This window comes from Dreissena polymorpha, chromosome 2, assembly GCF_020536995.1.
Source record: "Dreissena polymorpha isolate Duluth1 chromosome 2, UMN_Dpol_1.0, whole genome shotgun sequence".
In the NCBI taxonomy this organism is placed as follows: Eukaryota; Metazoa; Mollusca; class Bivalvia; order Myida; family Dreissenidae; genus Dreissena; species Dreissena polymorpha.
This window is the reverse complement of record NC_068356.1, coordinates 118,459,731-118,481,371: the sequence shown is the minus strand read 5'-3', so window position 1 is coordinate 118,481,371 and position 21,641 is coordinate 118,459,731. Positions and strand designations below refer to the sequence as shown.

At 36.2% G+C, this 21,641-nt stretch overlaps 4 protein-coding genes across 5 annotated transcripts in view; 3 read left to right on the top strand and 1 right to left on the bottom strand.

Annotated features, from left to right (window-relative positions):
* Positions 1-21,641, bottom strand: part of LOC127868700 (WD repeat domain phosphoinositide-interacting protein 4-like) — a 379,045-nt gene that overhangs the window by 33,790 nt on the left and 323,614 nt on the right. The window lies entirely within an intron of this gene.
* LOC127868713 (tubulin polymerization-promoting protein family member 3-like) lies at positions 4,683-13,354 on the top strand. The gene is made up of 4 exons (XM_052410718.1): positions 4,683-4,786; positions 10,422-10,626; positions 11,790-11,964; positions 12,393-13,354. The coding sequence occupies exons 2-4, from the start codon at positions 10,427-10,429 to the stop codon at positions 12,570-12,572; spliced, it is 555 nt and encodes a 184-aa protein (XP_052266678.1). The 5' UTR covers positions 4,683-4,786; positions 10,422-10,426; the 3' UTR covers positions 12,573-13,354.
* Positions 13,814-16,258, top strand: LOC127868706 (uncharacterized). The gene is made up of 3 exons (XM_052410704.1): positions 13,814-14,200; positions 14,834-15,008; positions 15,220-16,258. Exons 1-3 carry the CDS (start codon positions 14,004-14,006, stop codon positions 15,427-15,429), a joined length of 582 nt encoding a protein of 193 aa, XP_052266664.1. The 5' UTR covers positions 13,814-14,003; the 3' UTR covers positions 15,430-16,258.
* LOC127868710 (tubulin polymerization-promoting protein family member 3-like) lies at positions 17,675-21,200 on the top strand. Of its 2 annotated transcripts, none has more exons than XM_052410709.1 (4): positions 17,675-17,918; positions 19,702-19,922; positions 20,226-20,400; positions 20,742-21,159. In XM_052410709.1, exons 2-4 carry the CDS (start codon positions 19,717-19,719, stop codon positions 20,922-20,924), a joined length of 564 nt encoding a protein of 187 aa, XP_052266669.1. In that variant the 5' UTR covers positions 17,675-17,918; positions 19,702-19,716; the 3' UTR covers positions 20,925-21,159. The 2 variants fall into 2 exon arrangements, with proteins under 2 accessions (XP_052266669.1, XP_052266670.1); XM_052410710.1 differs by lacking the exon at positions 17,675-17,918 and adding an exon at positions 18,418-18,488 and having other exon boundaries at positions 20,742-21,200.

The following is a 21,641-nucleotide window of genomic DNA, read 5'->3' as shown; positions in this document are numbered from 1 at the left end:
AAGCATATTTTACCTACTAAATACGAAGTTAATTGGAACGTGAACATACAAACAGTTAATGACATAACAACAAAAACAAAATGGCCCGTATACATTATGGCAAAGACGTAGATGTTTTCTACGTCTCTGTTTATTGCTCGTGTTTGTTAAAGTAGTTGCCACGTTTTCACGCAATTTAATAAAGACATGTTTTTAATAATAATCATAGTTTGTTTAACTGTTAACATATTTATTATATCTCAACTGCATTTAAACCATAGGGCGTATAGATTTTGAGAACGCTCCCTTAGTTAAGATCGCACTCGGAAACTTCATGCCAAGAGGCAGATGTCATATCCATTAAACAATATCGACGTAGTATATAAATCATGGTCGATACATACCATTAATTTCCGGACTACGATATTAATATTGGGGCGACCAATACTCATGTGACCCGAACATTTATAGTCGATATTATATACCCGTTTAAGAACGAAAGAAAACGAGCTACAAGTTAAAGCACGCCCGTCCGAATGCGGGTAATTGGAGATTAATTGTTTTCGCCTTTAGACTGTCTTTGGCATGGCAGATTAGTTTGCAATAATGTACAGACGGATTTGCCCACGAAGCTTAATGATTTATACATATGTAGTATGCTTACGTTTTGTACTGCAATATAATAGGGTGAATTTCTTAAATTATTTTTTACGTGACGAACAATTGCTTTAAAGGGGCCTTTTCACAGATTTTTGCATTTTTTTAACTTATTCATTAAATGCTTTATATTGATAAATGTAAACATTGGATCATAAAAGCTCCAGTAAAAAATCAAGAAATAAATTAAAAAAAGGAAAAGAACATTGCCCGGAGCAGGTTTCGAACCAGTGACCCCTGGAGTCCTGCCAGAGTCCTGAAGTAAAAACGCTTTAGCCTACTGAGCTATTTCGCCGAGCACACATTCTTGACGTATTTTATACCTTATAAAAGCAATCTTCGTAGTTTCACAAAATTTAACGACAAAAACAGAACTCTCCAAATTATTCAATCGTTTCGCGTTGCAACGCTTTATAATTTTTAGGTTTTAAAATCGTCAAAAGATGCATATAATGGCTATATTAGAGCATGGATAATGTTCAGTATTACTGTTTCCTCACAAATATCATAACTAAAACGAAAACTTACCAATCTGAAACAACTTTTTTCAATTTTGTCAATTTATCAAAGCGTGAAAAGATCCCTTTAATACAAACCTTTTCACACAAGTTTGCGAAATGTTTTCATTAGATCATGTTTGAGACACTCAAGTACCGGGTAAACTGGATATTATATTACTTCACTAAGGCACATTATGTTTAAGGTTTTGTTTATTGACTTGTACTGTTTTTTCACTTCTCTATATGATATAAAGACTTTATTTATATTATGTTTGTGTATGTATATACCGGTATGTCGTAGAATACATCACACGAGAACGCACATTTGGTCGCCATAAAAAATACTTTAACTATTATTCGTTGTACACTTAAAGTGATTCCTTCCAACCACGAAGTCCCTGAAAATCGGTGCCCCACGAATATTAATGGCTTTACTGGATATAAAGGATGAATATAAATTATAATATGACGGGGTCTAAGAATAATACTTACCATCAAAATCCTTTATTTGAAGTCTTTGCAAAGGAATTCAATCAGGAACTACATTAAAATGTTAATAGTCGTTATGGATTATTCGTTCGGGTATCTTGCATACAAGTCGATTGTGATTCAACATTTCAGAGGGGCACTTATCTGCCCATTAGTCTGTCTCTGAGATACCACATTTAGACACTTGAACTCAAAGGTTGTTTGGTTCAATAGTGTCACAACGTAAAACGCTCAATTTTAAATTGTCGCATTATCGATCTGCATCGCTCTGAACTGACTGATTTTAATCCGAATGTCAAGATTTATCGGCAAACATTTACTGATAACGTGCCGCATTTCTGACGGCGTTGTTTTGTCCAACAAATTTGAAACATAAAGTTAAATGACGGAAGCATATTCTTGCAATTTCTGTGCGTTTAACTTACAATCTATAATGCGGAACAAATGTACGTGTTCGCACACAGTTGCAACATGCTTATCAATATCAGTACATGTACCGGTAATCCGTCTTTAATAATCTTTAAAGAATCAAATTACGAACTTTATATAGTCGCAATTTGTCAAGCGGTCAAATTGTATATTGTTTACATATATACAATAGGTCGATACCAGGACCTTTTGGCCGTAATCCACAAACCATTCCCATTACATCTTATGGACATCCGGTATATATCAGTCAAGTCCATGAACGACTTTTCGGTTTCGAAGAAATTGTATTTGAATGTTGCTACATTTTTTAACCTAGATAAAAAGTATGCTATTTTGTCAAAATTAGTGCATTTGACTATCATATGTCACATTTAGAGCCATTCTACATGTATTATTGTTAAATGGTGAATATGAAGAGCAATCACGGACCACGTCATCCGAAAATGGCCAGGAGAATTGTTACCGCCAATGAGACTACTAAGCATTGCCAAAGTTATCAATATTTGAGCAATTGAGCATAAGTTTGTAGTAATGTAAAAAATTTGATTACAGTTTAACTTTATTTTATTTTTTAAACAACGTTTCTGTTACATTTGTAAAAATGGCACAAATCTATACGCACCATATTGACATGTGACACAAAATGCCATAATTTCTATTCTATTGAAAATAACTTTCTGCTGCACAGCAGAAAACTCATACAAAGAAATGAACGCTGTTTGGAAACTCAGTATTAGTCTGTGCAGATTCTTCCATACGACAGAAAGACACTATTTTTGTTCTACAACAAATACGAGCAAACGTGCCGGTATCGGCGTAAGTTAACTAGCTTGTTTCAAATATAAAAAAGTAAATAATATTTGATTGATGGTCTATTTATTGTTTATTAATTTAATGTATCATTTATCGTTGATATTTATATGTTGGTTTAATATTGCGGGATTATAATGCTGATATTGTAATCGTATATGCTCGCTTAAAATTCAAAAACGTACAAGTAAAACAACTTAACTTTACGCGAATGCTAACATCTGAAAAAAATTTCGCCACCAATTGCATGTGGGGCAATCATGATTTAGATGAAAGGCGATGTCCGTTTACAAAATTAATCGATACTTCATGTACTATTCATAAAATTTATCCCCCATCCTCAATTTAAGTGTGCGGAGTCATATCCTACGGTAAATATATGCAGTTTCGCACATATTAATATTTAACTCATCTAGATTGATGAAATCGCCTATATCAGACACAAGGAACTCACGCGAGATGGCAATTTTCATCATGGTTAGCAGCCTTAGTTTAGGAATAATCATTAATTGAACAATAGCTGTCAATTCTGTTTCTATACAAACTCTGCGTACTTTAAAGTTCAATAACATGCCATAAAGAAATTCGCATTTAGATATGTGTAATCGTTCTATAGACGAAGTAAGTGTTACATTTACTGTAATAAGTTTTATGTCTTGATGACAAAGTATATGTCACCAAATTTGGGTCCTGAAGACGAGGTTTGTGGGATGAACTGTATTTCCTGGTTACGATTTGTGTGTGAATAACTGTAAGCCCTGATGACGACGTTCGTGTGGCGTTATATTCGTCCTGATACTAACGTTTATGTAAGGAACTGTATGTACTGACGAAGTATATGTGACGAATGTAGATCTACTGATCACGAAGTATATGTGACGAACTGTATGTACTGATCACGAAGTATATGTGACGAACTGTATGTACTGATCACGAAGTATATGTGACGAACTGTATGTACTGATCACGAAGTATATTTGACGAACTGTATGTACTGATCACGAAGTATATATGAAGAACTGTATGTACTTCTCACGAAGTATATGTGACGAACCTGTATGTACTGACGAAGTATATGTGACGAACTGTATGAACTGATCACGAAGTTTATGTGACGAACCTGTATGTACTGATCACGAAGTATATGTGACGAACTGTATGTACTGATCACGAAGTATATGTGGCGAACCTGTATGTACTGATAACGAAGTATATGTGACGAACTGTATGTACTGATCACGAAGTATATGTGACAAACTGTATGTACTGATCACGAATCATATGTGACGAACTGTATGTACTGCTCACGAAGTATATGTGACGAACTGTATGTACTGATCACGAAGTATATATGACGAACCGTATGTACTGCTCACGAAGTATATGTGACGAACTGTATGTACTGATCACGAAGTATATGTGACGAACTGTATGTACTGCTCACGAAGTATATGTGACGAACTGTTTGTACTGATCACGAAGAATGTGTGACGACATGTGAGTCCTGATGATGATGTATGAGTGACAATATGTATGTCACGATGCCGAAAAATTCGACACAAAAGGCATGCCCATATGACGAAGTATATACATACGTAACACTTTGTAGGAAGATTACTAGTAAACGAAACGATGCATTTATCAAAGACAAAGTATGTTTTTCGAAATGTATGTCTTGATTACGATGCATTTGTTAATTGATTTAAAGTAGCATTTAATTGTCCACCTTTTTTTAATTGTTCAACCTTAAAACTCGTAATTGCATCGATCTGTTATCTAAAATCTTCATATAGACATTATCGAATGATTACACTCACGCACTTATTGCATTATCTGCAAGCTTATAATACAGCGTACGCTTAGAAATAATGCCGATGGCGCTATAGGCGGACAGGTCAATACATCGGTCATTAGTCAATGTGGTACGTTTCATATAAATAATGTTAATCTTATACCAAATCAATTGCAACTACATGTATATATAATCTCAACCTAGCAAAGAACAGTACACCAAAGTTATTGCGACAACAGTGTTTGAGTACGACGTACTGGTTTCCGATCGATATAGCCCGTGCATTTCTCTAACAGCCGGCAAACAATTCGTCTCGCTCTTTTCTGTTAAGCGGATATTTAGTTGCGTAAGAAGGTATGTGTACATTTGTAGTTATTGTACAAATTTACATTCCGTGGCCTCTCGATATCTGAATAAGTATTAACAACGAGAGTCTTACAGTCTGAATAAATATGAACACCGGATACTTTACAAGCGTTCTTCAACTATTATAATAAAGTTCAAATGCAAAAGTTTTAAAGAGTTGGCATCCTGTTTTCATGGCTATACTTATGCACTTATAAAATATTTGTTAAACAACACAACGATTTACTCATTTTGTGGTATTTTGCCCACTGTAATGAGTGTTTCTTGCTTTAAATATTAATAATTGCGAATAGGGATTATTATGAAACATGCAGATAATGTCAATAATAAATTACTTTATCATTTACACCATTTTGAATATTTACCAGAGATACTTCAGACTGTGTTAACTGAATTGGTTAATTACATTATCTTAATACTCGTCCGTTTTACGATTAAGTGTATTCATTGCATACTGGTATCATATAAACACGAGGTTATGCATGAACATGTTGGTAACAAAATAGAAGCGCGTTGAACAATGTGTTCAACAAATACTGCACATGATTTCGAGTGGTTCAGGTTACATTCAGTTACAAATATGCAACTAATCAAAGTTTAAAGAGCTCTTAAACGAGTCCTACAAACAAACGTCGCTCGATATGATAAACGTTTGCTAAAATTCAATAAAAAATGACATATTAGCATAAATTACGCACACGTTTGGACGGGCTATCGCAAAGTAATGAAATACATTATGGGAAAAAGATCACGTACGAAATGAGTGTCGATTCGGTTTTTCATGCGTTTAATGAATAGCTTAAATTAAATTGAAAATTTATGTCGTCCTTTATGATACGTTGCTTGAGTAGTTTGATGTAAAACTTGAATAAGAAAGATGTCTAAAGCTATGCATAAAATAGGCGTTGCGACGTTAGATATTTTATTAGCAAAACGATGTTAACATAAAGCACGCGTTTGGTAAAATAAACACCAGTGTGGTGCTGATAGATAGTCAGATTGTAAACATCTATACATATGCAAGTGCTGCGTGAATCTCGCGTTAGTGCTTCTATATACTTGACATACACTATGTGTTTCTTCTTTGGCCTGTGACTCAGCTGGGCGGATATTTTATCGACCCGGCTTCTACAAATATTCTCCCAGTAGTCTGCAATCTATATTAGCGCGAGAATGTTCTGCCATTTCTTTATATTGGATGGTAAATAGTTATACCAATAATATTATGAATATCACTTTTTCCGACAGCTGGGCGCTTACAGAACACACGCATCTGCATAGTATTGAACAGCGGTTTGTAACGCCGTTTCTCCTTAAATGCACATGCGAATGAACGAATTAAAGAAAGAGCGAACGACTGAATGAAGGAATGTTTAATCTATGAAATTGTAATGTCCCTCTTCGAAGAAATGGTGGTAAATTGCATGGCATTTGGTCGCTCTGATGGTCGGTCCTTATATTATTAGATTTTTTCACGATATCTAAACTGCTCATACAAACTAGTGTGATGTGTACATATAAACCCCTATTTTGAGTTCAACAGGTTCACGGTCGGTGTCACGACGGCTTGAAATATGAAATCAGTTACCTAGCAATATACAATGGATAGAGATTGCTTTCAAGTTTGTCTACGAAAATCTCAAGTGGTACTCGGGATCAAAATGCTTGTTGATTATGAGGTAACCTGTCAAAAGTGTACAGTGGCTTGTTACATGAAATTCGTTTTCGCCCGATATCTAACGAACGCTTTAACAAGCGAGAATTTTTAGATGGTCGCTTTAGCGACCGTCTTAAGTGCTAAGTGTAAAATTCAGGTCGGTACGGCCTAGGTATGATTAACCAAATTCCCGCTTTCTACGCGCAAGAAAGAGTTGTATAATTTATGCAAGAGGTTTGAGTTCTCCAATTATGTTTATTCACAAATGGAAACATTATATTAATATAGTGTTAAATGCAATAGTTTCGAATGGTATTTTATAGAAAAGAATTAAAAAAACAATGATCGTATTGTACGTGTCGCGGAGGAGATTGTTTATGAATGATTAAAATAGTCCACTTTCTGCTGCGTCTGCGTGACGTAGTATTTTCGCTCATCTCATTCATAACTCTGCGGCTGGCGATAAACAAAGGGGAGTCCGGGTGAGAATAACGCACTAGTATAAGGTTACGCTTGTTTATATTCACAGGTCTCAATTAAAATAATACGTTGACCACGAGTTCAACAATTATTACAGGGATACGATAGACAACATAAAAATGTTTCATTATCGCTGAAACTGTTAAAAAACATTTAAATATAACAAAAATATTCTCTAAAAAATGTAGTCTTGCTGTTTTGAAATAAGGTTTGGAATTTTGGTTTCTAAATAACTTAATTCAAACACTTTAATTATAGTGTTTTTTACTTGTTAGTCGCATATTTACCGCATTATAATGTGTGTTATAATAGGCAAACCATACATTAGTAAAATTCAATCTGCCTTCGCACATAGAAGGAATGGGTCAATTGGGTGCTGCGTTTCCTTTGCTTACTTCAGTTAGAGGTCAATTCTTTACGTAATAGCAATCACAAGGCTCCGGCTTCAAAGGAATTGCGGAGCGTTCTTACATAATAAAAGTCGTAGTCGCATGGTATTTGCGTTTAGCGTCCTATTTGGTCACGTGGTTCTTTTTTCGCGGGTGTTTTGGCATTCATGATATGAGGCTATTAATAGATGCGCCTGTCGATAAACAAAGGAAAGTTTACGGGTTATAACAACGCAATAGGTTACGGTCTCACATACAACTCAATGACGTAGTACAGGTCGTAAATTTAGAGATTCGGGAAAAAGTTGACGCTTATTTATATTCTCAATTTATAAAATGTTGAACATAAGTTCAACAATAACTTCAGCGATACGATAGACAAAAACACAAAAAAAAGTTACATAATCGCTAAACCCGAATATAACAATTTATAATAATAATACGAATGACCTGTTTCATAACCTCGTTCATGCTACTACAGCGGGTATTTCTGGAAAACGTTCTTTGGTTCTCAACAGATCGCGGCGATCTTTCGTATTTACGGGTGCTTGCAACGCAAAAGTAGAAGGTTAGTAGAAGGTTTAGCTTGTTTATACTCACAATTCTCAATACATAGACAGTTGGATATGAGTTCATTAATTACTACAGGCATACTATAGGCAACTTGCTTTATGCGAAAATGCTTTATAATCGCTAAAACCGAAAACAACTAAATATATTATATTAAATATATTTATAACAATAAATGTCTTTTAAAAATGTAGTCGGCGTATACGCTGACTTTGAAATAAAGTTAGCAATTTACTTTTCTAAATAATTAAATACAGTTAAACAAAAGTTAAACTATTGTGTTGTGTTTTTCACTTGTAAGCTGCATATTCACCGCATGAAATGTGTGTTAGCATTGTCAAACCACACATTAGTGTGAGTAAATAAAAAATATTCTACGGGAGAGCATTTCATATGTGTCCTCATATGCCTTGTTATGAGTATCTTTATTCACTATCGAAATATATCGTATGTTTATATTTGATTTAAACGCAGTTTTCTTTCGACACATTTAAATCACACGTCAAAAGCGCCGTCATGCGAAAATGGGTCTTATGCGTTTCGGCAAGCGTTTGTTAAACCCAACATGTGCTTTTGCGCAGTTAGGCCATAGGCGATGCTGTTCACTTTAAAATCACTCAACATGATATGTTTCTCCTTACCAGAAGGAGGGATAGCTGAGTGGGCTATTTATATGATGGGCGCATATGGAATAAGACCCATTTTCGCATGACGAGGGTCATTAAAAATCTCATTGCGAATTGAAAATGTCACATTTAAGAACAATGCGTTTTGATACAAAATTGAATTCAAAATAGCAAACTTGTTAATAATGGCAGCCTATCCACACATTAAGGAATGATTTCCAGACGTGCTGACCAAGTACGGCAAACATTGTGGTATGATAATTAAACGATTTTCTCTTATCGTGACACTATACTATTTCGCTAATGATTGTTTTCTCATCTTGGAGGCGAAAGTGAAATTCTGCGAGATGGATTGTAACGCGTAATTGTAACAGGGCCACAATTTGTGTCGTTTGAGCATACAGAGAGAAGTCCGGAATTCCTTACACGGAACAGTGCTACATCCTTTGAATTGAGCACATACGCAGTGATGTAGCAAAAACTCATAGGTTGTATCTCGAATCAGCTTATTAAATATTCGAAAATATTCATGCGTGTCTGTTGGCGTTATGTAAAAGTCACTAAGATGAAAACTGAAACAGCTACGCCTAAAAGCGCATTAGTGCTCTATACCTATGTTTATGTTAGCGTTGTTGACACCGTGTGAACTGCTCGGGTAACAAGTAAAGCATAAACAGCAATGTTTATATACTTTTATTCCTCCATATACAAGATACGAAGATTATTGTATATTTTGAATTTGTATATGGTGTCAAAAATCAAAAGTTTTGTACACGGAACTTTCATTATGAATTTATATTCTTGGTGAGAAAGTCATTTGATATTAGAAAAATATTCCTTTAATATGATGGTGACTGCAAATTTTCTTTATATTAAGTTCTCATTACCATTTTCATCATACTTTCTATGCTTTCAGAACTTCCAAAAAGCATGTTGTTTTTATTTTGTCTTAGTTATTTCTATGAAATAATTAAGGATGATAAAAAGTGCACACAAAACTCGACCCGTGCGCTATGACACACACTTTATAAAGTTGAATGGCGTGTGTTCATTTCAAACTTGCGATTGATTTTCAAAAATGAATTGCGTGTTAAATTATGCAATAGCGAACATCTTCAGTGCCTTCAGCGCTTTGATTATTGATATGCGTCGGTACACGCCAAGCGGTCTTAATTCAGGGTTCGCAGAGACTTGTAACATGGAACACGTTTTCATACAATGGCTCGAGATCGCTACTGGATCATATAAAATACTTAATTATGTTTCCTGGTTAATCTGGAGGAAATGATTAAAGACACATGTTGATTTTGAGATCAAAAAACTAATGGTAATGGTCCAAGTGACATGGAGTCTAAAAAATGTATAACTTGCACATATTGACAGCTTAGCTGCAAGTACATGTCAATACAGGTTTTACGAACATCTCGTGTAACAATTCTACTCAAAAATAATGATTTTAGGCAATATTAGAACGTTTTGACTACAATTAAAGTGAATACCATTGATTAATAAAATATATGCGTTCTCATCCAATTATCGTCTCGTCGCGCAGGCTGCTTTTCGTCTTTAAGGGTATCTCTTAAAGATAATTTCCCTATGGTGATACGATTGAGGTATTCTGGGAAATCCTTAAACATTCTCGAATTACAACGTCCGTGTCGTCTCTGTCCCCCGCAGGTACGATGGCTGGTGGTGGCGATGATCTGGTGAAGAAGTTCGAGGAGTTTTGCACGCTGGCGGGCTCCAAGGACAAGACGCAGATGACACCAAAAGCGAGCGGCAAACTCGTGGCCGACTGCTTTGAAAAGGGGTACAAGAAGTTTGACGTTAAGGCGATCTGTGACGCCAGTGTCTTCCCTGCTATCAAGGAAAAGGGAAAGCCGTATGTACTCGTATAAAACTGTACTTGACATGAGCGTATTTGACATGATGGGATTCACAAGAAATAATTATTATATGCCTTTACTGTCTCTGTACAAAATACATGACAGAAGTTGCAAAATGACTGTATGACATTAAATTCATACACCCCTTTAATACTACGAAATGTATTGTGCGATTGGCCAAAGTTTCCGTCACTTTTCGTCTTTGTCGCGTGTAGCATGTCTATCTGTAGTATCGGCCCAATTAATGAATACATACGAATTATGAAGTGAACAAATACAAAAAACACATATGTTTTATAAGTCAATCTTTGGTTAAATGTGTAATTTTTTGACATTACCACGAAAACTGCATTTTAATCGACACTGTTTTGACAAAATACTGTCTAGACTTAGCTTACTGTAGTAATCTGAATCATATACCATGGTTCTCATAATATCGGCCCTTCTGATTGGTTGCTAAGATTTGTAACTATGCGCATGTGCTTACTCTTAAATTGAATCTTAATGGAAAAACGAAACTGTTGCTCAGGTTGTTCTTAAAATATGTTAACATTTTATTCAAAATTAATCGGTGTATAAAACATTTGATAAAGCTACTCTTAATCCATAAACAAACTGACATAATTGTGTGTTACGTTATTTAAAAATTATAGCATCACCCTGGAAAAAAATGACCTACTTTCCAATGAACACCGAAAATCATGAGAATGATCGCGGTAATAGTCTTGGATAGCCGTAAAATAAATGAAAACTTCTATAAATCGAAAAAAACAACAATAAAAAACTTTCCATCACTTCTTGTGGGATTTTCGTTTAAGTCACGATACTATTAGGAGGGCCAATACTATGAGAATAAGGGATGCGTATAATACGCTGATTTCGTTACTCAGTATACCTCAATTTATTTTGTCGGCTCTGGTACTTGAAAGTACCCCGGATACTCTTAAGAATGCTACAAAATATGGTACGGTATAAATATAATGAAAAGTACCCCGGAGTATGAGCGGGTGTCTTAAAGCGTATTTTCCGGATCCGGGGCACGCTTTAGTATACTTAAGAGTACCCGGGATACTTTTTAGGTATAAACGAGCCGACAATGACCGATCGAGCCTCAGTATACTGACACACGCAAAGTACTTGAATATTCTAAATTTTTCAGGCACATGGTGGTTAACAAGGCAAACGTGGACAAGTACATCACCAAGACTGCGCACGAGATTGCTAAGAAGAAGACGAAGAACACGAAGCTCGCTGAGAATGACCCTGAGGTGGAAACTATCAAGGCTGACCTAATCAACTGCGTGGCCGCCGGGGGACCCCATGTTAAGGTCGTGGTAAGTGCTCGGAGTCAGTCGCGGCTACACAAATCGGAGTAAAAAGCGGTGTGCAAGATATGTTATTTGTATATAATCAAGTCCCATCTCATTCCTATTCTAAGGTAGTCGAGCATATATCGCCCGGCGATTATGCATTATATGCAACCACGTGTTTTATTTGGTACTGAAATATAACCTCATAATTGATCAAACTCTCATTTAATGATCGGTATTTTCAGATCATTTCGAGCATCAATGTATGCACAAATAATGATTTGGTGATACATTTTTTACGAGATTCGAATTATTATGCTTTAATCAATAATGTACAAGAAATGTACAAGATCAACTCAATCGGAGCGAAATTTCAACCAAAGGCGTCAATTACATGTTCGATTGAATTCATCCTTCTGTTCTCTGAATGCAAACACGTGATCTATTCCCAGAAAACGTCAGCGACGGGAGGTGTGGACCATTTGACGGACGCCTCTCAATACACGGGATCCCACAAGGAGAGGTTTGACGCTTCCGGCAAGGGTAAGGGGCTCGACGGGCGCGTGGACAAAGTGGACGATTCCGGTTACGTGGGGAACTACAAGGGCGAGGGCACGTTCGACAAGAAATAGGGGTCAAACTAAGGGCCGCTATATTAAGTGTGGGAGCAAATAATAGGACAAATGTACCGTACTTTGTATTGTTTATAATCGTATATCATATACTTTAGTTTATGTTTTGTAAGTATTTTAAGTACTTGTTATCGAAGGAAGAAAACAACATATGTGTATTTTACATTCAAAATTCTATCTTTGTGTATACAAGTTTTTGTTTAATTCAAGTGTTTGAATCTCAGTATTGTCAACATAGTGTTTAATGGCTGATAAGTGCTGTCTATTTGGACGATTTTAAAACATTTATAGTTTCCTAGTTCAAAATGCCGTTCGATTCTTTTTAACTATGTTAGAACTAGATGATCAAATTTACGTGTCTGCCTCATTCTTGCTAAACTTGAAAGAAGTCGATTTTGTATTAGTTTTGTATGCACAGTTATGATTACCCATTTATATTCTTTATGTATATAATGGAATACCGTTGTTTTATTTTGTACATTTACACTTTTCATTATATTTGCTCCTTTTAAAGTCTCATATTTAAAACTGTGATATTAATTTTGTACTTTAAGTTTCCCCCAAGAGGGTTGTTGTATTATTATAAATACTCTGCGGAGTTATTACTTTAAAATTTTAACTGACATAACAGGAATTTATTTCAGGAATAAGTGTGCCTTTAAGTGTATAACCCGCAAAAGTGAACAGAGCGTTTGATATCTGTATTGTACTCATTTTGGTTTGTATTATTGATATAGCATGTACCCGTGTAACTCAATATTAAAGGGTCGAAAAGCATATAATGTGTTTTGTGTTCCTCCGTTCTGGTACCTAATATCTTACCATACAGTAAAATGTAATACTAGAGTAGTCAATAAGAGCTCCACAATGCCACGTAAGCGGTAAACGTGGGTCACTTAACACATTGTGAAACTTTATTGCCTTTATCAAGCTAAACCATTCGCTTGACATTATTAATTAATTAGGCCTATTTTATTTTAAGATTTGATATATTTCGATACCGATTTCTCTAGAGAGAAACACGCGATTAATAGATACGTTAATAAGGTAAGCTAATTTGTTTTGTTTTCAGTATTACATATAAAATATGTTCATGCTTATATGTACGTGTGCGAAAGCAGCAAAGAACTCAACTTAAAACAACTGAAGTAATGTGTTGTATATAACTGTATTTCATATAGCAAATTATAAATTTTTACCAATTATTATAATTTGGACAAGTTATTTGGTGACATTTTCACATACATTTTAAAGAGCTGTATTCGTATGTTTGCAAAAATAGGTAAGTCTATTAAACCAGAAATGTAAGACAGAAAATAAGCAAGTAATTCATGAAATATAACATCGTATCAATTGCTGCGTTCATTTCCTGACACTCAAATATAACGAGATCTCTTTCTCCATCTCAAAAGTTAACGCCAATGAATAATAATGGCTGACGAGAAGGTTTGCAAGCAGTTCATGAAGACCTGCGCGCTGTCCGGAAGTGAAGACCCGACGGTGATGACGCGCCACTGCAGCCGGAACATCCGGCGCTTCTTCTGGGACGAGGTCAAGGACCTGGAGCACGTGAATCTCAAACACTGCGAGGAGAAAGTCTTCAAGGAGGTCATGAACAAAAAGAAGCAGTAAGATGAAAAATACAGGCTCTTTGTTTTTACGTTCATGCGATGGACATTCACTACTTCTACTACGAATACTACTACTATTGCTACCACATATACTAATACTACTACTATTGCTACTACTAATACTAATATTAATAATAAATGCGATAATTTGATGATCATTCAACACACAGATTTCGTTTTACCTTGGGTAAATATATTGGACAGTGGTCTGATTGGGTTAAGCATGACTGTATAGAACGCATATACATACTAACAAAGTGGTCATTAGGGAAGTAAAACCAATTACTAATACTAATATTAATAATAAATGCGATAATTTGATGATCATTCAACACACAGATTTCGTTTTACCTTGGGTAAATATATTGGACAGTGGTCTGATTGGGTTAAGCATGACTGTATAGAACGCATATACATACTAACAAAGTGGTCATTAGGGAAGTAAAACCAATTGGACATGAAGTCATAATTAAGACAGTTGCCTTATAACTTTTTCTTTCATTGTTAATGTCTGCATGCCATGAATCTCGTATATAACCACAGTAAACACTTGTGATCACGTCTGTGTAATTAAATGGAATAAACGTTTTCGAACTCGTTATCTTCATTCATTTGATTATGTCCGAATAGAAACATGCGAGTGGATCCCGCGCACGTGGATGCCTATATAACCGGGATAGCGCACGAAATCACGAAAATACAGCGAGGAGACCCGAAGTTGCCACGTGACGACCCACGAGTCACAGTAACAAAGGAGCTGCTCGAAAACATCGTGCGCACCACCAAGGTCATGATGACCGGAGCGGTAAGATTAATACATGGACATTTCTTTTAGCAAGAAAGTTTTCTAAGTTAAGTATTGATACATGTTAACAAGCAGTTAATAGCGAACAAACATGAAAGAAATGTGCTATAAAGTACCAGTGATTGTAAATTGACAATAATGTAGGGCGGCACATGAATTATCATCGACAAAATCACATTATAACTACAATGTACCATGTATAATTTATCAGATCGAAAAGCCAAACGACGGGCGGGGTCCGGCGGGCCCGCTGACTGTCGGTGCCGACGACGACATCGTGGTTCCCCAAAACCGCACTAAGGAGAACGTCAAGTACCAGTTCCGGAAACCCGAGTTGCCCAAGGCGATGCGCCACGTGTACGATCTGCGGCACGGGAAACCTATTGTTATAGCGAAGCGGGACTACGGGAACTTGTCGTAAACAGAATATAGAATTGACGTCTTTGCATCTTTAAGAATGATGGAGAGTATGTCGGTACATTTCAATTACCGCCATGACGCTTTGATGAAAGTAAATTAAAGGGGCCCTCTCACGTTTTGGTAAATTGATAAAATTTAAAAAAGTTGTTTCAGATTCGCAAATTTTCGTTTTAGTTATGATATTTGTGAGGAAATAGTAATACTGAACATTAACCATGCTCTAAAATATCCATTATATGCATCTTTTGACGATTTAAAAACCTGAAAGTTATAAAGCGTTGCAACGCGAAACGATTGAATAATTTGGAGAGTTCTGTTGTTGTCGATATATTTTGTGAAACTACGAGGATTGCTTTTATAAAGCATAAAATACTTTCATCATTACGTGAGCGCGGATGGCCGAGTGGTCTAAATGGTTTGTACTTTTACTCCAGGACTACAGGGGTCAGTGGTTCGAACCCAGTTGTGAGTTACTTTTTTTTCCTTTTTTAATTTTATTCTCGATCTTTAACGAGAGCTTTTTATTTCCAATGTTTACAATTATCAATATAAAGCATTTAATGACAAACTTCAAAACATGCAAAAATCTGTGAAAAGGCCCCTTTAAAGCGTATTGTAACTATCTGCACTGACAGTGAATTTGGTTTCTGTTATCAATGTGTTTTATATAAAAACACGTTCTTTTTCCAATACGTGTATGGATCACACAGAAGTAACAACGCCGTTTTTTGCTGTACATATGTGTATCGTTTGCATTTACATTACACCATTGCTCATTCTGATTTTGAATAGTGTTATGCGTACATTTACATTAAAGTGTTGTTGTTGTTTTTGTGTCGAATATATGTCTTTGAAAGGAGGAAATGTGTCGGAATTGATACATCAAAACTGCATTGACTGATCAATAGCTAACGTTTGTCCGATGCCTCTCCCCTAACTGTCTTCACTGATGAAGAGCTAAAGTTTTCCAAAGACATCTCCCCAAGTGATATTGACTGATGCATAGCTGGCGTTTGTCCATTACATCTTCTCAAACTGCTTTGACTTATTAATACCTTACGCTTGCCCTCTAGGCTATACCAGTTGTCCCAACTGTATTGACCGTTGGCTTATTTTAATACCCAAATGTATTCTTAACATTATTATACATTTTCAGTCGGAACCTATAGTTCAACAACACGCAATTTATCAATCAATATAGTGGAATAAGATGGATTGGACAAAAGCTAGCTTTTGATCAGTCAATTCATCTTGGAGAAAGTTATTATACCAGCGATTAATTAGTCAATTTAGTCGGTTTAGATATGGAACAAGCGTCTGCCTTTAATAAATTAATGCAGTTGGAGATGTATTTGACAAGCGCAAGCTATAATTTATTCAATGCAGTTGGAAGAGAGGTATTGAAAAAAAACGCTATATATTTATCAACACATGCAGTTGGGAGAGATGTTTTGGGCAAACGCTAGCTATTTATCGATTAATGTATCGCAAAGCGCCAGCTATACGCAGTAGATGGGGATGAGGTATTGTACAAGCAAGTCAATCCAGTTAGGACAAATGTGTTGGAGAAGCGAATGCTATTGATCAATCAATGGAATTTGGGAGAAATTTATTGGAGGAACGCTAGCTATTCATCAGTTAACGCAGTTCGGGGATGGGAACTGGACAAGCGCTAGCTATTCAACAGTCAATTAAGGTCGGAAAGAGTGATATTGGACACGTGTAAGCTATTAATTAGTCAATGCAGTTGGGAAAGAGATGTTTGGCACGCGTCAATTAATTATGAGATATGAGAATCGACTTTGAGTTATTAGCTGTTCATCACGTTTACCGCTTATCACTGCATATGGCTGCATATTTATGGGGAAAAAACACATCACGTAACTGTTATACTTGAACAGCTGACGCCTGAAAAGCATATCGTAACAAAAAGTGTGTGTTTATTGTGAATTTAATGACGTTCACGTATACTTTGAGCGATACCTAAGGTGCATTAAATGTAAAACGAAATGTTAATCTAAAAGACCGTCTAGCTTAAGTTCGCCTTTAACCCAAATGCAGGTATGTACAAAGATAAGGTTATGAACTCATTTTATGATGTATCGGTTTTATCATAGATTGAGGAAAGGTTATTTAACGAAAGCTTCGACCTGATAACAATTTAAGGATTTCTTGCGCTTTAAATTAAGTCTTTACAAACAGTTGTAGCATTCAAACACTATTTACCAAAGCATTTCGACGTCTTATTAATGTATTTACTGAATTTATAAGCGGGTAAACATTCAGCTACCTACAGTATAAACCCTGTACTTTTCTCTAAAACGCAATGAAGTGTTTTACCCATGTGACAGTTATTGGTAGCAACCGCGTTGTTTACATTGGTTACCACACGCTCTTCTCTCAAGCAATGATCAGTATATAGATTTTACTGAATATTGAATTCGAAATCTGTTTGGTCTGTAAAAGCATTCGCGCACAGAGATTTCACAGGTAAGGTTCGATTATTGATGGGCTGTTGGAAATTGTCATTGAAAATAGATTTTTCGCTATTCACGGATATTTTGGATTACAGTGAAGTGTGGGCAAATATTGTTGCAAAATTACTTTTGCTTTGCGTACTAACAATGAGATCCGTACAAGTGGCCTAGCGACGTAAGGGGATAACAATGAATATAAAACTATAACCATATAAACGGTGGAAATTAATGTTACATAAGTGAAATAAAAAATAGTCAAAGTATCACAGTAGCAAATGGATACAATATAGGTACAATACGTTATTAACTAGTCACATAAAAGTGTCTTGTGTGGGTATAATATAAAAAGTAAGAAACGTTGAAAGTGAAATGTATTCATAATATTTCATTTTATGAAAATATTTAAATGCGCTCATTAATTATATTAATTCACTCTTTATTAAACTAAGGGCAACGAATGTAATCATGGTGTTTTTGTTGTTGATACTATGTAGGGACAGAATAGCACACATAATAAAGTAGTCGATGCAGAACCGCCAAAGCGGCTAGAACTGGATTTTCGACATTCTCCAAAACAGTATTGGTAAAATCTTCAATCGATGCCACTTGTAATTTCAGTGACAGTGTTTATATTGGTTTAGTGTACGCAGTGAAAAAACAAACAAGCCTCAACGTGTAAAGCGCTGAAAAAAGGAGCATATTTATATTAATTCGCGTTTTCTTAGTAATATATTATCAGCTAGAATATTAAGCGTTGCAATATATCTGTGTACATGTACTCATTAAAGTCATTAATCTCTATCAATGTTCAATATGCATCTGTTTCATATCGATAACCCATAACGACATCAATGCGCATGTATGCATTATGGGACTAAATATGAGAATTGTAAAAACTGTATAGCGGTAATTAAGTTTTATTGCCTTTATCGCATATTTAATAAGTAAATATGTTGTTGGTAACCTGGTCAAACACGTGCCATGTTAAGATGCGTTGTAAATCCCGTGTTTTATGAACGGGGTGCAGGCCGTTACTTATTCACGTTTTATGTGTGGATGTACTGTGTATGTTAATCCGGTAAATCACACACGCATTGTGCAAATGTAAATTAATATGTTTGTTTTCCGGTAAATCACGTGAACAAATGATTTGATCTGTTGTATGTCCTATGGTAAAGCAAAAATGTATTGTGCAAAAGTGTTGAAGTTCTTCAAAATTCACAAGTGCAATGATCTAATGAGCTGTATGCCCAATTGTAAGTTACTTCATTATTGTGCGAATGTGTTGAAGGCTTTCCGGTGAATCACACATGAATTGTGTGGGTGCGTTGTAATCTTTCCTGTAAGGTGTAATGTGCGATCTATGATGATCGGTAAATCACACATGTAATGTGCGGATGTGTTGTATGTTACCGGTTAGTCACACGTGTAATGTGCGGTTGTGTTGTAGGTTACCGGTAAATCATGTGTGTATTGTGCGGAAATGTTGCAGATTTGGTAAATCACACGTGCAATATGTGCGACTTTGATTTATGGTTTCCGGTAAATCATACGTGTAATGAGCGGATGTGTTGTAGGTTCGATGGTAAATCACACGTGTATTTCGCGGTTGTGTTACATGTTCCCCCATAAATCACACGTGTAATGTGCGGATGTGTTGTAGGTTCCCCGGTATATCACACGTGTAATGTGCGGACGTGTTGTAGGTTCCCCATGTAAATCACACGTTTAATTTTATACGGACGTTTTGTAGGTTCCACTGTAAATTACACGTTCAATATGCGGAAGTGTTGTAGGTTCCCCGATAAATCATGGCATCAGGAGGCGTTGACGATGATCTGGTGAAGAAGTTCGAGGAGTTCTGCACGCTGGCGGGCTCCAAGGACAAGACGCAGATGACACCAAAGGCCAACGGCAAACTCGTGGCCGACTGCCTGGACAAGAAGTACAAGGCATATGACGTCAAGGCCATCTGTGACGCCAGTGTGTTTCCGGCTGTCAAAGAGAAGGGAAAACCGTGAGTAGATCAGTAGTTTATGAAAGTGCTTGAACATTATTTCAAGGTCATGAAATGTTGTCGCTGCATATTCAATAAAGACTTTATCGCAGATTGTCAACCTGAGCATGAACTGTGTACATACCTTTCCATTTAGCATTTGCCACTACATGCAGTACAACTTCTTACTTTATTTGTCATGGGTTTTGACGTCATCAATATCCAAATAGAAACATAAAATATATTGGTGCAATGGTGTCATTAGAATCTTTGTAAATTATCGAACAGCCATGTTTGCTTTAAAGTTCCAGTTTGTATTTGCAGGAACATGGTGGTGAACAAGGCGAACGTGGACAAGTACATCACCAAGACTGCGCATGAGATCGCAAAGAAGAAGACGAAGAACACGAAGATCGCAGAGGACGACGCTGAGGTGAAGACTTTGAAAGCGGAAATCGTGCAGGCAATCAAATCGGCCGGACCCAATGTGAAAGTTGTGGTATGTTACCACCAGATTATAACGCTTTGGAGAAACGAGTAACGCATTGCTGAAATGTGTGATCCATATTTCTCATCAATACGGCATTCCCGATCAGGTCTTTACATGAAATCCGCTTCGTAGTGTGTATTTTAGCGAATGTGTTTATCATTGATCGATAACCTCTAACGCAAGATAAACCCCACAGGACAATAAAGATAAATCATGTCGCATCGAGATCTTCTAATAAAAACGGGTGCAAGGCCGTCTTCATGTCACGAATTTCAGGAAAAATCGATACGTTTAACATGTAAACACTGTCGCAATTTCTATGTTTATGTGTTTTATTTCCATTTGTTTAGAAAACCTCAGCCACAGGCGGCGTCGATAAAATGACAGATGCTTCGCAATACACCGGTGCCCACAAGGAACGCTTTGATGCTACCACCGGTAAAGGAAAGGGTGCGGACGGGCGGACAGATAAGGTAGAAAACACTGGGTACGTTGGTCAGTACAAAGGAAAGGATACCTTCGGCAAGAAATGAACGCCGGTTCGCGAGGTTTCATTGAAGAGTGGCTTCTTGTGTGTCCATAGCTACCTATTGACAGCACTTGGCGAGGATGAAACTGCTGACTGGCTAATGTTATGTATTTCCCACATGGAGCACAGAGAACTAGTTTAGTGTCAATGTTCATATATGCTTTTAAAGCTATTGCCATTAGGCAATCTCATTTTGTGCAACTTTGTTTTACTTTTATCATAAACAGACATTATTAAAACCGTTATTGAAATCTCTCAATAAATGGTCGACTCATTTCAATTTAATTAATCTATAGCTTAAACTGAATTGAGTTAGGTTGTCAGACTGATTACATGCTCTTTGAACATACTTCTCATTCAAAAGTTGACCATTAACTTTTAACCGACGAGTTTCATTGGCAGCACTTTTTTAAGCTGTGTTTTGTATTTATTATTGTGTGTTTGTAAATAAAACCATATAAAGTTTATAAACATGACAAGAGCTTGCTACTTACCGGGACAACCAGAAGGGATTTAACTTTTTAAATACTGACTATTTCACAGAACGATACACTCCCCATATGCATACAACATAACACTGAGACTTAAATAGTAATTGATCCAAATAACTTTGTGCGATATACATATGACCCGCATTATGCGAACATTGGTCTCATGCCATAATATTCGCAGCCAGAGTAGTGCAAGCCCAACCTGAGCATCCGCGCCGTCTGGTCAAGAG